A 19,418-nucleotide genomic window follows, 5' to 3' on the forward strand; every position below is an offset into this window, starting at 1 on the left:
TAGCACCTCAGAGATCAACTAAGTTTGTTCTGGGTATAAGCTTTTGTGTGCATGCACACAGTATGATCTTCATAGCACCCCCCAAATGTGATCGGCATAGTATCAACTAACAGTAACTATGGCAACTATTCATTTGTACCCTTATTCAAAAGCAAGTGAAAAATGGCACATTTTGACATGAGTTGCTCTCATGTATGACTACACTGCATCCAGGAGATAAACGAGTTTTCAGGGAACAATTGAAAGGAGAATTTGATACAGATAATTGACTTATGGTCTTTGGGCTATTGTATTATTTTCATGCAGGCACTTTTAAAAAATAAAGACGTGGGCTGCACACAATTCACACAATTTATCTCACACACCTACACTTACTGTGTTTTCTGAGATGCCTTCCCCATCATAGTTCTCTCTTAGCTCAATCTGATAAGTCTTACCATTCTAACACATCTGGAATGTGTATGTTCAAATATCACCATCAATTAGAATTAAAGAATGCTAGCGGGGGGGGGGGGGGGTCGTGTAGATTTAACACACTGGTCTTTTCCCCTAACAAACTAGGCTAGGAAAGGCACACCAGAAGAATATTTAAAAAATCATTGTTCAGTAGAAGAGCCATTTCAGCCAGCAATCGATGTTCATCCAGATGTTCCAGGGAAACTCACCAGTAGTGCAATTAGATAATTTAGTCCTTGAATTTAATGTTCTACTATATTTCTTCACTTATTTTAAAATGTAAGTGAGCTGGCCCTGCTGGGTTTGGGGAGCCTCCTGTTCATTCTGCCTGGCATATTTGCCCCAAAGTCCTGTCTTGATGACACCACTAAAACTGCCCAAGACCTCATGATGCAGACAAACATTTTCCTGTTTGAACATATCCCTCTGCGTATGGTCGTTCTTTTCAAAATCTATACATTTGCTGGGGCACTGTTATTGGCTCTAAAATTTACTAAAAACACGGTGTTAATTATTTTAATTCCAGGCAATTTTCTAAGTAATTAGAAACAATTCACAGAAAATCTGTATAGGTAAAGACACATAGGAAGCCTAAGGCCCACAAAAAAAAATGTCCCCATCAGGCTATCTAGCATGAACACCTGTTTTGAGTTCCAAAGGGTAAAGAAAACGATATAATGAATAGAAATAAAGCAGAGACGCCCAGAGGGCTGAAATATCCACTGACAACTAAATTAATACAGCAGCTAATGTGGGCAGGATAACAGAGCTTGGCCTTTAGGAAACACCTTACAGATGGTAAGGGCTAGTGCTGTAATCAATAATTATGTGAATTGCTAATGCAGGCAACGAACAGCTCTCTAACTGCCCAGATGGAGAGGCATTCTGCAGCAATGTATTAGGAAATGAAGCTACTGATCCTTAAAAACCTTGCTGGAACAAGCTCTGTTCATTCCAGTGCCACAGAACACTTCGAGGATTATGTTGCCTAGGTCCAGCCTTACAAAGTCATATGCTGCACCAGTTTAACTTTGTGCACTACTATCAGTCTTGTTGAAATCAATGGACTTGTTTTTAGTGCACCTAAACTCAGGTCTCCAGGCAGGGTATCATATCAGTATGCAGACACTTAGGCTTTACTGAATCAATGGCTCGCAGGGCAAGCAATGCTGTTAAGGGTCCTCTCCAACAAACAGCTGAAAGAATTGTGGTTTAGGATCCAAGCTTGTTCCAAATCTGGTAACGTCCGTTTCTCAATTCCAACAAAATAGAAAACAAGAGTTAGCTGGTGGCTTCCTGGCTTATCACGGCACATTGAGGAAGGAAAGGATGATGCAAGAATGAAGCATGTGGCCGAAAGCTTCACACACACCTCGATTTATTAAGCCAGGGTATGATCATCTGAATGTGGCCATTGCCAAAAGAGTCAACCATCTAATTGTATGTGAGATGGTGTGAAGTCAGGGCTGGATTTATGTATAAGTTAATCAAGGGGACACCCCAAAAAATTAAAGGAAGAAAAACTGGACGTACATTTCCAAAATATAAGTTAAAAATAAAATAAAATAAAACCTACATACAGCAACAGTGTTTTGTGTTGTGTAGGCTCCTATTTGTTATGTGCAAATGGCTATTAGGTTCATAAATTACCATATAGCATATATTCAACACAAAAAACAGCGACAATTTGTTGTTGACAAAGGACAGCTGGACATATAAAGGGACCCAATACCTTCAGTAGCTTAGGGCATGTGTAGGCAAACTAAGGCCCGGGGGCCGAATCCGGCCCAATCGTCTTCTAAATCCAGCCCACAGATGGTCCGGGAATCAGCGTATTTTTATATGAGTAGAATGTGTCCTTTTATTTAAAATGCATCTCTGGGTTATTTGTGGGGCATAGGAATTTGTTCATATTTTTTTCCAATATATAGTCCGGCCCCCCACAACGTCTGAGAGACAGTGGACCAGCCCCTGCTGAAAAGGTTTGCTGACCCCTGGCTTGGGGCCTCCTCAAACCTAAATCCAGCTCTGGGTGAAGTGACAGTCAAGCACATGCTATTCTACATGTGAATACATTACTTTGCATGTGACTTCTAATGCACAGTGGCACACTCATTCCAAAGAGGACAGGGCACAGGGAAGACTTAGGTGAGGACTGAGTTGTAATACAAAGCCCCACCCTGTTTTACAATGGGTTCCCCTTGCTGGTGGCAGGGGTAAGCTCTCAGTGCTGGCAAGCACAACATGGTTAATTGTGATGGAGCCCTGGATTGAAGGTTGTATTACCACAACAAGCAACCATCTTCTAAAAATTAAGCAGTCCAGAAAAGCAGCCAGTTAGGCGCAGTAAGGAGCTCTTCAAACAAAATCCATGCATGCTTTCTCTGAAATAGGTCTTACTGTGTTCAGTGGGACTTAGTGTGGTTTTAGGATTGAAGCCTCCGAAGCTAAAACTTCTGTTATCCTCACACTGTAGTAAGACACAGTTAAAAGAACACCCACCACTGGTGCGGAGCTCAAAAGGGGGAAACAAAGCTTTGCTTCAGGCTAAAACGATTCTTGAAAAGCTGTGGTCTATTGCTCTCCCCTGCTGATACTTGTTAGATACTGCTTAGGTACTGGACCATGCTGCTGTTGCTTTGGAAACAACAATGGCCCAGGTGCTTGGCTCTTGGTTTTGACTTAGGATTGTATCTCAGTTGAGTGAGCATCTCTTTAACTCAGTTCCCATAAAACTGGACTTATAATATCCTACGTTACTTAAGGCACCAAACTCAGGTCTGATAAACACATGACATGTTTAAAGTGAGATAATGCAAAGGGGTGAGGAAGGTGGGCAAGATCCTGTCATTTTTCTTAAAATCAGGAATCTAATATCTAAAACAGATGATTGCTGGGTGGGTTCAGATAAATGTATCACGCTGTATGCTAGCTGAAGAACTAGCTGACCTCTTGCTGGCAAATAACTCTGGAACACAGAAGAGCTACTAAGTGGTTAGGGTGTTGTTTTTTATAAAGCAAATATTGCTGCTGAAGAAATTCAAATGCCAAAAGACCACAGGTAAAGCCGAGCTGTGAATATCTGTCCTATTTTAAAAGTAGGGCAAATCGTGTATGAGGAGAGTGAAAAAGCTGCTGGCTTGAAACTCGGGAAACTGAAGCTTTCCTGGTGCGACACTTCAGAGAGACCCATGCAGAACAGAAAGCTTTTTCATTCCAGTTTCTGCTCTGACAACGAAGGAGGTAAGTTCTCATCTCCAGCTTTTGTTCAAGCAATTTAAATAAACTATTTAGGGGAATTTTTTTACATTTGTATATTGTCCACTCAGTCCTCTTGAGCGGTTTACATACACAATAAAGTACAGAATGCATTAAAAATTAGTCATAAGGCAAAACACCATGCAACACCCCCCCCCCTTAAAAACAGCATTAAACAAACCAGCATGAAATCAGCTCAGGGAAATGACAGCAACTGAAATTCAAATGCCATGGGGGGGATGAGGTTTTCACCTGGTGCTTAAAAGACCATAGCATGATTTTCATGTGAATGGGCTTCCCACTGGCGTCTGGTTAGCCTATGTGAGAACAGGATGGTGGATTATACAGGCTTTGATCTGATCCAGCAGATTCTCATAAAAGTTATGGAGAATTACCTCTTTTATAGAAATGAAATCAGTGTTCTACAGTCCAGTGCTTATACCCTATACACTAGAAGGTTCAGTGACTTTCTTGTACTAACTTATCAGGCATAGGATTGCAGTCTTAACCAGTCCAGCTTGTTGCTGTTAGGAACATCCCTTTCTTTCTTGCTACATTGACTCTTAACTCGGCCATTTGGATGTCTGTGACGAGTCCACTGTAATATTATTGTATTTAGACAGAAGAATTTAAAGACATGCCTAACAACATTTTTCATTTAACTGTATTAAATTTACTGTTGCTCTCCCATTCTATTTTTTTTTTCCAGAAGTTGAAATGAAAACTTGTTCGATTGGGTTGATTACAAAAACGACCCATACATTTTCCAAACGATGCTGCAATAACTTCCTACAGCTGAAGTCACCGAAAAGTAATTTCCACCAGTCTTTGTAAAGATAAAATAATGAAATATTTTTTAGCTGTGTATGCAAAACCTTTATGTGCAGTGTGATCCTTTACATGCCCATTTGGAACTGAAGCCTCCTTAAGTTCACTGGGGTTTACTCCTTTATAGGATTGCAACATTTAGTGAATATACAGACAGCAAATATGATGTTTTTATTTCCAAACTCTGAGGAGGATACTGCTAACGTATTTTCCTCACTGAACACTGAATGCTTCAGGAATCTAGCTACAATATTGAAAACCACAGAAGACTGAGCAACTTAATCCCACCCCACAGAACAGTCTTCACATGGCTTCCTCTCTCTCATGTTGAATGAATGCAGAGGAGGGAGCATGAGTCAACCTGCAGGCCATGCCCCCTGTTATTGGTGACAAAGGACTCAGTGTGCATATAGCCGTATACACATATATACAGCGTATAACATTTAAATAACAAGAAACCCTGATTAGTCCAGGGTGCTTGAACACAAGGTAGAACTGCACACATTTAGTATCCTTTCTAACCAACATGGTCACTGGAAGGTTCATGCTGTGTGGAGTGCCAGCAACAGAGTGGTATGGCCCACAGTTGTGACCCTCCTTCCCTTCATCAAATACGTGTGGAGGGTGTCATGTGAAAACCCCTACAGCTTCTCAAAATTCATAAGTCTCTGGAGAACCTGCTCACAGTGACAATATTTGGCATCGAACTGTAACCCTAGGGAAAGGCCCAAAGGCAACTTTTGGTTCCTGGGTCTGAGTTTCCACAATCCTGTTCTATGCTCTTGAGGTGGCTCACGTTGGCTGATTTTGCCTCCCCTTAAGATTATCATTTGCATATTATTTCTTTGTTGACTAGTTTTGATTAATCTGACATCTTTAGTTCCGTTATTACATTGAAACAAATATACATTCTTGACATTTAACTTGCTTTTAAAAAACTTTTTAAAGAATTAAGCAGTAAAAGTTAGATCTTTGTCTTACCTTCTAAGAAAGCAGGCAAGAGCTATACTGTAGGTGGAATAGTGTACCAAGTAACAGATTTTTGTACACTCTTTCTTACAGGTGGTATGCAGTCTACAGGAAAAGTAAATATATTGGTATATATAATGCACACATTTGAATAGATAAGGTAATTTTTTGGGGGTGACATCAAAAGGTTTCAGTCAAGCAGCGGAAAGGACTTCTGCTCTCGCATCCGGACTTCCCCATTGTCTCTTCCTCTTTGTAGCCCCCTGCATGACTTCAAAATCTGTTATAGATGGTTATTGGTTGGGGTCCTCCATAGCTTATTGGGGAACACAGAGTTATGAGGGGGGGAGAGAAAGGGGAAGTCCCTTTGTGTGAACAGATGCCCATTTGTGTGATGTTGAATATCAACCATTAATTTATGAGCTAGGTTTAGTCACACTATAAAGTTTGGGGATATGGCAACACACAAATTACAATCCTGTAAATTGACAATGAACAAATCAGTTCACAGAAGGCTTCAGGTACCTCTGAACATAAGAGAAGGTGCCTACACATCAAAGGAATACACTGGATTCATTCCAGAAAGGCCTGGAACTGTTTGCACCAGCTAACATCCAGAATCTAGTTCCCTATGTTCAGTTATGCTATCAGTCTTCACTGTCTTCCATACTTCTCTCGTTTGGCTGGTCTTATGAAACTCCCACCATTCCCCACCATAAAAAGATGAATTAGGCAACAACATGCCAATGATGTTAGGAACTGATACAAATGAACAAACGAAAGAAACGGCACAGCAGAGCAGTGGTTGCATCGTGGGGCCTACTTCATTCTCTGAAGTAGAACATGGGATGTTTTCATTTCACATGTACATCATTCACAATCCACTGATGGGATTCCACAGACAGAGTAGATTCTTAACTGCCATGTTTCACGTCACAAACACCCTAAATGAAGTCTTACAGAATTTTTGCTCCCTTGAGAGATAGAGAGAGAGGCAACAAAGCTTTTCAGTTTTGCCTGTCTGTGCTGCACTTTCGGTTAAAATTATATTCCATAGAAACTCAGAGGAGACGAGTATATGTGAGAGGGGGTAGAAGTCCTAAATGTTTCCAATCTACTCTTGAAGCACATTTAGGCACTGATTTTATTTTGAAGTCCAAGTCCTCCAGCTGAGAACTTGCTGGCTTGAAAAAAAAAGAGTTGCAATACATGGCGATTCACACACTTGTAGCCTCCCGATTCAATTACAGTACAGTGGATGCTCAGGTTGTGAACGTGATCTGTGCGGGAGGCACGTTTGCAATCCGCAGCATTTGCAATCTGCAGTGCTGTATCTGCGCACGTGCGAGTCACAATTCGGCACTTCTGCGCATGTGCAAAGTCTGATTCAGCGCTTTTGCGCATGCCCGAGTGCCGAAACCTGGAAGTAACCCATTCCGGTACTTCTGGGTTCCGTGCGGTGCGCAACCCGAAAACACGCAACCTGAAGCGTCTGTAACCCGAGGTATGACTGTACTTAAAGCTGTAATCATTGTAATATGTGGAATTGTACTTGAAGACAACGTGGAAGCTTCATTTAGTGATGAGTCCATTGCCAGAATTGGGGTTGCCTGTATTACATCTATTCTGAAAGTATCACATGGTATGCTTTTAATAGAAGATGGAGAAGTGGGGAGCCACTGCTTACCTGACCTCAGGTTGCCTGCATCTCTGCTGTATATTGTGACTGAGTGACTACGGGGTCAAGCGGAGATGAGGTCGGTATGGTGGAGATGCTCTGAAGGTAGCACTGGCCTGGTTCTGCAGGTATGTTGGCACTGTACTGACCTTGCCAATGCTTCATAAGAACCAAAAAAGATATTGCTGGATTGAGCCAAAGGCCCATTTATTCCAGCATCCAGTGGCCATTCAGTTGCTGTTTACACTCTCCATCTCCACTCATTACACAGCAATGGCTTTTCCTTAAGTGAAGGCTCATGCTTTGGAGCCTTCTGAAGCATAACAAAATCAAAACATACAGATAGACATACATTTTCCAGGTATGTGGGTAGAAAAATTAAAGGAAATTAACAGGGTGTGTGCAAGGAATGTTTTTCTGTCTCAAAAGAAAGACCCCCAAGGTGAGAACACAAAAATAGGCAGCTGGCCTTCCACTTAAACAAATGATGTTTGCCTTACACAACCCTCCAAATTTCATTCATTGTGAGCGTTGACATGCTACTTCCGAGCTCTGTCACAAAACACTTAAACTCAAACAGGAGAAATCAGGGATGGAATTGTGATTTCTTAGGGAGATTCACTTGATGTTTGAAGGTTTATGTCAATGAATTTAATGTTATTATCTGGCACAATTATGTAAGAACTCTACATAGTATGATTTTCTGACCCAAGGGGTGTGTGTGTGCTTTAAGATAATGCCTTGATGTGGTCACATACCTGGAGGAAAATTGTTTTGCTTCTCAAACATTCTGAAGAAAGTAGTATTTTGGAAGCAGTTTCTCTGAAAGAAAGTATTCTACTTTTTTTTAAGGGAAACCTCTCATTAAGGAAGAAGTGAGATCTTATTTCTCATTGCTGATTTCATAAATATATTAATCTTTTAAAGAAGCTAAAGACAACAGGCACAGACATCGAAATTAAGATAAATATGGTGAGGAGTTTGCTTTTGTCCAAATTTGCCACTTTCTATCAAGAACAACATACACTTCACTTATTCAAATGATAACACTATGAGTTATTTTGTCAAATAACCGTGAAATTCAACCAGTGAAACACATGAGAGAAAATGAACAATTTAAGAGAAGAAGTAACAGTGCCTCCAACAATTCTGCTCATTATAAACTGCTGGATTTATTTATTTCTAAACACAATCACATATGGAAAATACTTATAATGGAAACATGTAATAGCAAAGCAAAGCTGCTCAATGAGGAGAACATGCACATATCAGATGATAACAGTATTAGTGATTAGCGAGACTTTTAACGTTGTTAAAAGACAGGAAAAGCTTTGGATTCCACCCACTTCAGCCTCCTGCCATAGAAGGCTCTTTGATATAGTGAAGGTTTCTGCAAGAGGAAGGTGATTTTCACTAATTCCCACTTTGCCCCTTCTGAAAATCTGCTCTAGAGGACTGGCAAGAGAGTCTTTGGAACAGAGTGGGAAGCGTTTTGAGGGCAGGAGTGCAAGGGAAGGGGAAATATGTGAAAATCTCCTCCATCCCACTTCCATTTGTGAAAGCTTCTGTGGAAGCAAAGAGCCATATATGAATGGATTCATATTTGAATGCATCTCAACCAGCTGCCCACTGCATTTGTTAGCAAAGGGCTCAGATCATGCCATTCACCAAGACTCACTGAGCATCACATGCAGGTAATGGTCCCCCACCATTCCACTTTGGTCAGTCCCATGGTGCACTGAATGGTACCAATAACTCACTTACACTGTTTTTGGCCTTCAGTAAATCACTGCCAGAAGATCAATTAGGAAACATATTATTAGAAACCCCTTATCACCTTTTAACTACTGGTGTTTGAGGTTGTAGGGAGGAAAAAATGCTTGAAGATGGAGCAATATATAATGAGATGACCTTGCATATAATTTGTTGCAACCTCATTATCAGTGCTTTACCTGAGGCACGTATGTCATTAAAACATGTTGCCTCTCTTACGTTTATGAAATGCACCAATTGTGAGGTCTGCTTGCACTAGAAATATGTTTTTTGTGTGTTAAACGTTAAACTCTTAGCAACAAAATAACACGGTCAATTGCTAGCTTTTTATTATTGTTTTTGGTCACCAAACAATCTAGTGTTTTGAGGTACATGAATCTCCTGTGGGGATAGATATAGACCATGGATATAAAGCCTCATCTTTTCATTAAATAAAGGAACACATTGTAAAATCCCACCAAACACCTCACAGCAACAACCTTTGTTAAACCAAAGATAGCTCTTAAAGAACATTTCATGCCTAAATTAAGTATACAAGTCATCAGGCTCTGTTTCAGAGTAATATACATTGAAATGATTTGGGATTATGCCAGAATAGTATTTTAGTGTGCTCCATCTCACAGGTTGCAACTAGCTGGAGATATTGACTTAATTTCAGACCTCAATCAGCACGTTTTAGTTTTCGATATATGAGCCCTTTCTAGGCTTCCTCCACATGGATGGTGAATGTGTGAAGGAAGGGGAGCCTCTGACATCACAAGCACTGCTTGTGAATTTGGGGACCTTGGTTGTGTGGACTACCTGTGCACAGATTCAGCTGGCACTTGGATTTATATAAGTGGTGGTCCTGAAGGCAGGTGTTTCTCCTGCCTCCTCTAGAGGTTCGCTGTAACCACAGAGCAGGTCCAAAAAAGAGCAGCATTGAAATTACACGCACCTTTCGAGTTCTAAAGATAATTGCATTTGGCGCTGCAAATAAAGCAAAGTGGGATAAATGAGATCTCATCCCCTTTTGCAACTTTTGTGTTTTCTGTAATTAAGATATGAAAGGGGGGGGGGAGAAGAAACAATAACATAGATAGACCTGCTTGTGACAGACTGGTGATTACTGTGCATCTGCAAGAAAAAAATTGCATAGGTGTGCGAAACGAGATACTTCCAACATGTTTTATTGAGAGTTTAATTAATTTTAAGTGTCACTCTGAAACGATAGCTTATTGACTCACATACAGATTGGCTGTTGGCAATTTCATAGGGAATTACACCGTAGGATCCAAAGGGTGAGAAGATGAATCAAGAATGATAATCATGTTTTACTTGTGGGATCATAAGAAACAATGTAGGCTTCCGGCATCATGAGATATCAGATCTCTCTGCACTAGTGCTGGTAAGTAGCAGCGACAACAACTTCTCCATTCATGCTTTTAATTTGATTTAGAATTTGTTTAAACTGGGCAAGGGACAATAAGTAGCTCCTGATAAAACTCTGAGACTACTATGAGTTTTTAAAACCAAAATGTATATTTAGAGGCTCCCTCAGTTGCAACTCCCAATATCCTTTTTTACTTTGCTGCACCATCCGAAGGTAAATTTCTGGGGATGAGGGGGCAGAGAGGATGGGAAGCTCTATTGTGCAAACAGGGCTTCTGCAGACAGGACTCGTTAATTGAATCCCACCCAGTTGGTTGTATCCATTGCTAGTCCTACTCAGAGAAGACCCAGTGAAATTAATGGGCCTGAATTAATCAAATCCCTTAATTTCAGTGGCTGGCATTAGCACTGGATATAACCCAATGTCTCTGAAAGTCAAGGTGTAAACATAATAATTTTATATGTGATTGCCAATCATATTTAAGCCAAGCCCATAAGGCTGCCTTATGATTTTGATTGTTTTTGAATTAGCAGGAGAATGCCTTTAATCTCCTTAACTGGTAAGGAAGTTCGGACACTCCATATGACACAAAAGCCTTTCTGCAATGCACTGAAAGAAGTTGCCTGAAGTTGACTCTGTTATATGACACTTCAACTGCTGTTGACAAATGTGAAGTTTGAGTTTATAGACTCTTCTAAGGAAGACAACCATATCTACTAAAATGTTTTCTAATATAATTTGCATCAAATTTGCATGTGTGTATAACATTCAAGTTAACACGAGCCCTCAGGTTATTATTAGGGCTGTCAATAAAATGGTTAATCAATCATCTGCTTTTTAACCCATCTATTTAAATAAATTTGCATATTTTCAAATAGTTTGTTTCTGAGGATATTAAAGGATGAATGTCATTTCTCTTGATGCAAAAAAAACCCCCCAGATTGTGCCGCTCATTCCTAGAGTGTGCTACACATTGAAAGAGCAAAATGTCACTGCTTCATTCAGAAATTTTGAATATACCATATTCCATATAACAGCACAGAACCAGAACGGTTTCTAAATGAACAAATACAAATCCTGTCAGTATTGAAGTAACACTGATTTTAACTAAGAACTGTCTATAGCTTGTGTTTCTTTCCCATAGTTGTTGTACTATGGAACACCAAATAACATCTACTTTAGAGGACAAATCAATCAAAATAAATCTTTTTAAATTTCTCTTTCCTCACATTTGGCACAGAGATTGTGTTGCCTGTGAATGCTTTAGTCTCAGGTTCTGAGAACCACATGTGATTTTAATAATAATAATAATAATAATAATAATAATAATAATAATAATTGTGAATTATGTCTGTATTCCTACTTTTCAGTACTGGATATAAGCATGGAGAAAATGCCTCCACAGAGATTAACAGATGTGTGAATTAGCCAAGTTAAGTCAGACACAGAAAGGAGAGGGACCACCAGGCAGATGTCCTGCCTCTCCATTTAAGACCTTCAGTCATATAGGGCAGGTGTGAATGAGGGCACAGTACTGGGGTCAATTATGAAAGAAAACTGCTATACTTGGAAGCCTATTCCTAAAAGAGAAGGTGAGGCAAGGAGGAATAAATGCTTGTGGTTTTCAAGAGTAGCACAGAGGGTCTCTCTCAGTGGGAAGAGCCAAAGAGCAATAGAGAAAGAATAAATGTCATAAAAAGAGCTTCCCACAGAGATGAGATACCTTTAGATATCTGTGTATAATCTTCAAAATAGGAGACCAGAACTTATGAAGGCACTTCTCAACATGACCCCTAGCATAGCACCGGCAGAGAAAGCAACAAGTTCGAGATTACTTACTGTTTGGGTCTACATTTTCACAAAGTTCTGTTTTTGCTTCCCCATTTGGTCTGTCGCTAGTTTTGTGTGACAGTCGCGACGACATGGTTGCTGCTGTCACTACTGCCTTAAAGCTGCGCTTCCGCTTCTGGACGTTTAGTTCAGGGTGGAAGATGATGATGTACACTTTCGGCATATAAAGCATCCCCAGGGCCACTGAAGCACTTAAATTCATGGATATTGTAAGTGTGGTGGTTTGTATGTAGACCTAGGAGAAAGAACACACAAGGACACTGTTGAATAACAATTGAGAATTGGACAACAGCACCTTAAAAAAGAGGTGCCTCTGACATAACTTGAAATAGGGTGGGCTACAAGATAGTTTGTTTTCCTTGCTCTGAATTTTGCAGTAGCGGTTCACCATAGATAAAGTGCTGCTGCTCCATCATTCTGTTCCCACAGTAACTGTAGGAAGCCAATAATAAACTGTAGGAAGCCATCAGAGCTTACTCTTACCATTTGGGTTTTCCAGCAGCTGTTTTCCTACCTTTGATATTGGAAGCAATATATAGCCAGCAGAACTAGTAACCATTAGTGGCCTTTTCTCCCATGAATTTATCTAAATCTCTGTTAAAGCTATCCAAGATGGCATACATCACTCAGTCTTGTGCTAGTGAATTCCATGGTTTAACTATGAACTGAGGGAATAAATACTTCCATTGTCTGCCCTCAATCTTCTTGTCATTCAGCTTCATCCCTACCCACATTTTCACACCATATGAAGACCAAATAATATAAACAGGACAGGGCTCTGTCAAGTTTGCAGATACTTTTGCAGTAAAACCAAATATTTCTAGGTTAGAAATCTCATACGATCTTATGTATAAACACAATGTAAATCTCACTATATCAAACAGAACTTAACTCTCAGGTTAAGTCTACAAAATTGGTGTTTTTCATCATAAAATAATATCATGTACATAATTCCCTTCACTGAACTATTTCTGGCAGAGCTTATTGTCTCCTGGAATGAAGATTAAGACATGGAGTTGTATAAGTCATCACAGTCCAACAAGGGGACTGCATGCTGAGTCCTGGGTGTTGGAATATAACAGGCAAATTTCCCAGAACCAACTCAATATTTATGAGCTTCCTCGGCAAGCTTTTCGGAAAAATACATCTTGTTTGGGAGACTTCTCTCCCAGTTTGCAACATTGGCTCAGTCTTTTCGGTTTTGCTTCCAGTTTTGTTCTTGTCAAATCACACCTCTATTTTTCCAGGGAGTTTTCAACTGCCTTTAAAAAAATAATCTATTAGTGTCCTGGACACTAACCATAGCTTAGCTGTGCAAAGTTCTTAAAACTAATTTTAACACTCAAGGGGAGGGGTTGGCAAACTATGGCCTGCGGGCCGAATACTGCCCGAGGGGGTTGTTAAACTGGCCCCCGGCCCTTGCCGCCCACTTGGTCAGTCCCTGCATGGAGCTAAATCGGTGCACCGCGATGCAGCCACAGCTTCCTATTGGCTGCAGGAAGCTCCTGCAGCCAATAGGAAGCTGCAGACATCACCTCTTCCCCCACCATGGCTCTGAAAACCAGTGGGGAAAGAGCAGAGGGCGGGGGGGTGTGCATGTGCACGTGTGCGCGCTCTCTCGCGCACTCCCTTGCGCGGGTGATCCAGCCCACTGGTGAAAAGTTTGCTGACCCCTGCTCAAGGGGAAAGTATGCTAGCTAGTCCACAGAGCACAACTCAAGGAATCCCCTAGGCTTTGAAGTTCTGTAATCCCAGGTATTGTCTGACTGAGCTCCAACGAACAAAAACTTAGGCAGAGTTTCTTTGTAAAGTCTACACTACAGCCAACACCACTGGTACCTTAAGATCCTCACCACAACTCATCCCGGTTCCACTTACATGGGTTGTGCAAATGTGTGTTTCAAGCACACTTTTCCATTTTTCTTACGAGGGATGTAGCTAGCTGCTCTTCCCCCCAACACAAAGATACCAACATTATCTTCTTATGCATTTTTACTAGGATGGACATCCCACTAGGATGGGGGATTCTTCCTCCAAGGATTTCAGGCAGTTACCCAAGTAGCATGTTAGGCTAAGTACAGGAGTACAGGTATGATGAAGCAGCAGAGGGGCAGAGCTGGCCTTTAAACATCAGTTTTCATGTCACTTATTTGAATGATGAAAGAGCAGGGTAGTGGTGAGGTCAGGTCTCTGTAGGGCATCAGAGGAGCCAATCCACTGCTTCTGCTGGTGCATCTGTGAATTCTCAAACTTGCCACCATCCTGAACAAGCCCAGGGAGTGGCAGTGATATTCCTGCGTCCCCACTTCTACTGTCCCTGCCTGAGAGATAATGGCTGTCCCATGGCTTTATAGCTTAGTAGGGATTTGAAACTTGGTCCTCCTAAAGGTAAAGGGACCCCTGACTGTGAGGTCCAGTCATGGATGACTCTGGGGTTGCAGTGCTCATCTCGCTTTACTGGCCAAGGGAGCCGGCGTTTGTGCGCAGACAGCTTCCGGGTCATGTGGCCAGCATGACAACGCTGCTTCTGGCGAACCAGAGCAGTGCACAGAAATGCTGTTTACCTTCCTGCCAGAGTGGTACCTGTTTATCTACTTGCACTTTGATGTGCTTTCGAACTGCTAGGTTGGCAGGAACAGGGACTGAGCAACAGGAGCTCACCCCGTCATGGGAATTCAAACCGCTGACCTTCTGATTGGCAAGCCCTAGGCTCTGTGGTTTAGACCACAGCGCCACCCGCGTCCCTTGGTCCTCCTAGTTAAGGCCTAGTTTTTAAAAAAATGTTGACTAAAAAAGAGGAAAATTACCATTTTTCTCAGGTACTCTCTAGTGTAAGTCAAGAATAAAATCCCCTTATTTTCATGCTATTCAGCCTCAAAGGTTCCTCTCATTTCTAAAAAAGACTGATCGCTCTAGGTCTAGTAAACCAGTCAGGCACTAAAGCATGATTTTAGCTTCTTGGACAATTGCTCCCATCAAATAGGATAAATCTACTTATATGCTGAGAGTTAAGTGCCTGAATGGGTGACCCACCTGTACATGTGTACAGTGGAAAGGATGAAGAATTGCTAATTCATGTTACAGAGGCTTTAAGAAGCCTCGCAAGCCTCAATTTATTTAGTAGCTTAATCAACTGATGCTTTAATTGCAGATTAAATTTTGCCCCATAATTATTCAGAGGGTGCGCTGAGATTAAAGGGCAGCCTGCCATTCAGCTTGCAACAGTATGGGAGATTACTCTTCCCTGTGCCAAATTTCATGAAAAGGGTAACTTACAGAGGACCTTCCCTGAAATTGGTAGCCAAAGCTAGCAGACAATTTGTATTTTAGTTTGAGTCCATTGTAGCTCTCAGTGGGTATCAGATCTGGAACTCCACACTGACAAAGGACCTCAAAGGCTCCTTTATAGAAATGTCTTCCTTGCCTCTTCACCACTACTGTGCATCATTAAGTACGTTAAAACAATTCTGCTGGATGTCCTGTTTCGCAGTGACCAATGAGCTGCCCATGGAAAGCTCACAACTGAGAAAAGAGAGCAATAGCCCTCTCCTAGTGTTGCTCTGCAGTGTGTAGACATCATGACTTGTAGCAATTGCTAGGCTTATCCTCCATGCCTAATCCTCAACTGAAGAAGTTCCATCCCTACATTTTGTGGCAGCAAAATCTGTTTGTCAACAAGGCACTATGCAAAGAAGTCCTTCCTTTTGTCTTTCAAAACCTGCTTCTGTTGTGCACGAAATGTACACCTGGCTAGGGAAGAATGGCTAGAGATGGATGAGCCAGCCCATTTCTTCATCTGTCTCTTGCAAAGAAGCATATAATTGTAGAGTTGGTCATCTAGTCCAGCCCCCTGCAATGCAGGAATCTCAACTGAAGCATCCCTGGACAGATGGCCATCCAACCTCTGTTTAAAAACCTCCACTAAAGGTGAGTCTATCACCTTCCAAGGAGGTTTTCACATGTGTTTCCTCATAAATCCTTTTCATCCTACTTTCCACATTAATATGCATTCCTTAAATCCACATAAAATTTCTCACAAAATACATATTTAAATATGCATTTTAAAACTTATATTATCTCAAAATGCACATTTATGAACGTATTTTCTTGAAAAAAATACACTTCTTTTAGAAAAAATGTTTGATACAGTTTTGGGCTGAGAGATTTTTCACAATATTCAGAAACGTGCAACGTCTGGTGTATAGCTTTGTTCTGATCAACACATTTGTTCAGGAGCCGCAACAATTCAGAATTTTAATCTGGCTCCCCCCCCCCCCAAAAAAAGTTACATCAACCTGAAATCAAGAACACATCAAACTTTGCTAAAGTACATTAGCAACAAGAACACCCTCAGGATATCATTTGAATGCAAAGGTACCTAGGTTTGATCATTTACTTTACATAAAATATTTCAGTTTGAATTTCCATGTGTGCCACAATCTCATGTTCTCCATGCAAATGACACAAAATTACCTTAAAATGCTGCAAATAGCCTTTAAAGTGCAGCGATATTAACTAGAAAACTTCGAACAGCACATATGGCACCAAATAGACAATTTTAATGGCTAAGGGGCTGTTGCATCCTCTAATCACTTATGGATCAGGTCCTTGTGGGGTTGTACTATGAAATGCCACAGTTTGGACATCATATTTTATTTAGCGACTACCACTCTTTCACCATAAAAGCCTATAAAGAGAAAGACAATTGGGCTGTAAATACGCTACTGCAGGGTCACACTTGACAATTGCCTCCCTCTAAGAACAAATTACTTTTTGTACTAACACTTTTAAAAGAAGCATCATTCAATAGACGATTTCATATCTTTTTCTGTATCAACTGAGATGTTCTGTGTTTCTCTGCTAGCGAGAAGTGGGTAGCTGAAATGACTTGTGTTTTCATTATGGGGCTTTACTAGTGAGTCGAATCAAAAGGAATGGTTATTTTCATCATCATTATTTATTTTAATGAAACAAATCTTCACAAGGCCATTTAAAAATAAACTCAAATTTCAATCATAAAAATATTCACAAGACAATACAATGTCTGGATCGTCCTCATAAAGCAACTGTTGGTAATGGCCCTGTGATGGAGGAAGAGGTAACAGCTGTTTTTGTCCTACAATACATACTCTTTACACAACTAGTGGTTTGTCATGTATTGTTGACGATTTCACCATCTACCTACATCTCTTACTTAATCAGGCACTGAGGAGAGGCATTGCATTCAACAGGACCGACTTCTGAACAGACTACACTGTTAGTTATCTGAGAAAGGTCTACTATTACATAGCAAAACAACCACTTAAGAAGGATATTGACAAGCTGGAACAAGGAAGGCAACCAAGATGATCAAGTGTCTGGATATCAAGCCTTATGAGGAACGCTTGAAGGAGCTGGGTATGTTTAACTAGGAAAATAGGAAACTAAGAGGAGATACGATAGCCATCTTCCAATATCTCAAGGGATGTCACATGGAAGATGGAGCAATCTTGTTTTCTCCCAATTCGGAGGGTAGAACCTGAACCAATGGTGTCAAGTGACAAGAAAGGAGATTCTGACTAAACATCAGGAAGAACTTTCTGATGGTAAGAGCTGCTCAACAGTGGAATTGACTCCCTCGGAAGTGGGTGGACTCTCCTTCCTTGGAGGTTTTCAAGCAAAGATTGGCTGGCCACCTGGCATGGATACTTTAGCTGAGATACCTGCATTGCAGAGGGTTGGACAAAATGACCCTTAGGATCCCTTCCAACGTTCTATGATTCTATGAACTTGAAATTTCCACAATAATGCCCTTTCGTATCTTCACTCTGTTCATAGTTCTAGCTCCGGGTTTGCTTCTTTTGTACATAACCCTTAACTTAAACATGTGTTTTCTTTCTACGCTCTACCTACAAACACTGATCTGCATAAGAATAGCCAGTTAGATCAGGCCAGTGGCCCATCTAGTCCAGCCTCCTGTTTTCACAGTGGCCAACCATCCATGGAGGCAGAGTATAGCCATCAAGGAGTGAATTCCTTAGTTTAACTATGTACTGTGTGAAGAAATGCATTTTTTCTTCTGCCCTGAATCTTCCAACATGCAGTTTCATTGGGTGTCCATGAGTTCCAGTGTTATGACAGAAAAACTATCCTCCTTCTCCACACCATGTATAATTTTATTCACTTCTATCATGTGATCGCATTTCTTTTCACTCTAACTTAATTCCAGGACAAGACATTTTCCCCCATTTCTTTTACAATATTGCAGTGCATCACCATATGTACAATAGCCTGTGAGTACATAGGTCCGGGTGGCGCTGTGGGTTAAACCTCAGAGCCTAGGACTTGCCAATCAGAAGGCTGGCGGTTCAATCCCCGCAACGGGGTGAGCTCCCATTGCTCGGTCCCTGCTCCTGCCAACCTAGCAGTTCGAAAGCACATCAAAGTCCAAGTAGATAAATAGGTACCGCTCCAGCGGGAAGGTAAACGGCATTTCCGTGTGCTGCTCTGGTTCTCCAGAAGCGGCTTAGTCATGCTGGCCACATGACCCGGAAGCTGTACACCAGCTCCCTCGGCCAATAAAGCGAGATGAGCGCCGCAACCCCCGAGTCGGCCACGACTGGACCTAATGGTCAGGGGTCCCTTTACCTTTACTTACATAGGTCCAGTCTGAATACATACATCTCAGGCCCATTCACTCAATATATTAGTTAGACAGAGAGAAGCAGACAGAAAAGAGGGCAAGAACTCTGCTTGCTTTTGTTGTTTTTGTTGCTTAAATTAATTGGTACTACAAGTTTATTATCGGAAAATAACAAGGGATAGTGAATGTGGTATGAAGATTTTTTAAAAACTAACCAACCAACCAGTCATTGCTTTCAGTGACATCTTGGTGCTTGTTTCTGTTTTACAAGTTGTACATCCACTTAGCACAAGGCACATCCCAAGGGAAAGACCTATCACTGTCTACATGATATAGCATAAGGTTGTTTTTTTAAAAAAACAACAACAACATGCAGTTTCTGTTGCACTTGGTTTTGCAGTACCAGATGGAGGCTACAGGCTCACCTCCATGCCTAGACAACTCTGTCATGTTCATTCCATATGTTTTAGAACTGTTTAGAACTTGTTTTCATCTCGATTACCTGAGGCAGCAGAAAAAAGAGATTGGAAAGAAAATATTCACTTGTGTGACATGTACCAGGGGGAGGGGGGAGGGAATCTTTCATCCAGATTTTTCTAATTCCAATCTGT

The 19,418-nt window shown here is 41.1% G+C and overlaps 1 protein-coding gene across 2 annotated transcripts in view; it reads right to left on the bottom strand.

Annotated features, from left to right (window-relative positions):
* Positions 1 to 19,418, bottom strand: part of GRM7 (glutamate metabotropic receptor 7) — a 420,893-nt gene that overhangs the window by 24,845 nt on the left and 376,630 nt on the right. Inside the window, exons 9-10 of one of the 2 annotated variants that reach the window (XM_081852489.1) lie at positions 12,174 to 12,420; positions 5,524 to 5,616 (exon numbers count right to left, since the gene is read on the bottom strand). In XM_081852489.1, coding sequence (XP_081708615.1) covers positions 5,546 to 5,616; positions 12,174 to 12,420 — 318 coding nt within the window. In that variant the 3' untranslated portion in view covers positions 5,524 to 5,545. The remainder of the gene's footprint in view (positions 1 to 5,523; positions 5,617 to 12,173; positions 12,421 to 19,418) is intronic. The other variant, XM_081852490.1, reaches the window with a different exon arrangement.

This window comes from Podarcis erhardii, assembly GCF_964252035.2.
Source record: "Podarcis erhardii genome assembly, chromosome: 2".
Taxonomy (NCBI): Eukaryota; Metazoa; Chordata; class Lepidosauria; order Squamata; family Lacertidae; genus Podarcis; species Podarcis erhardii.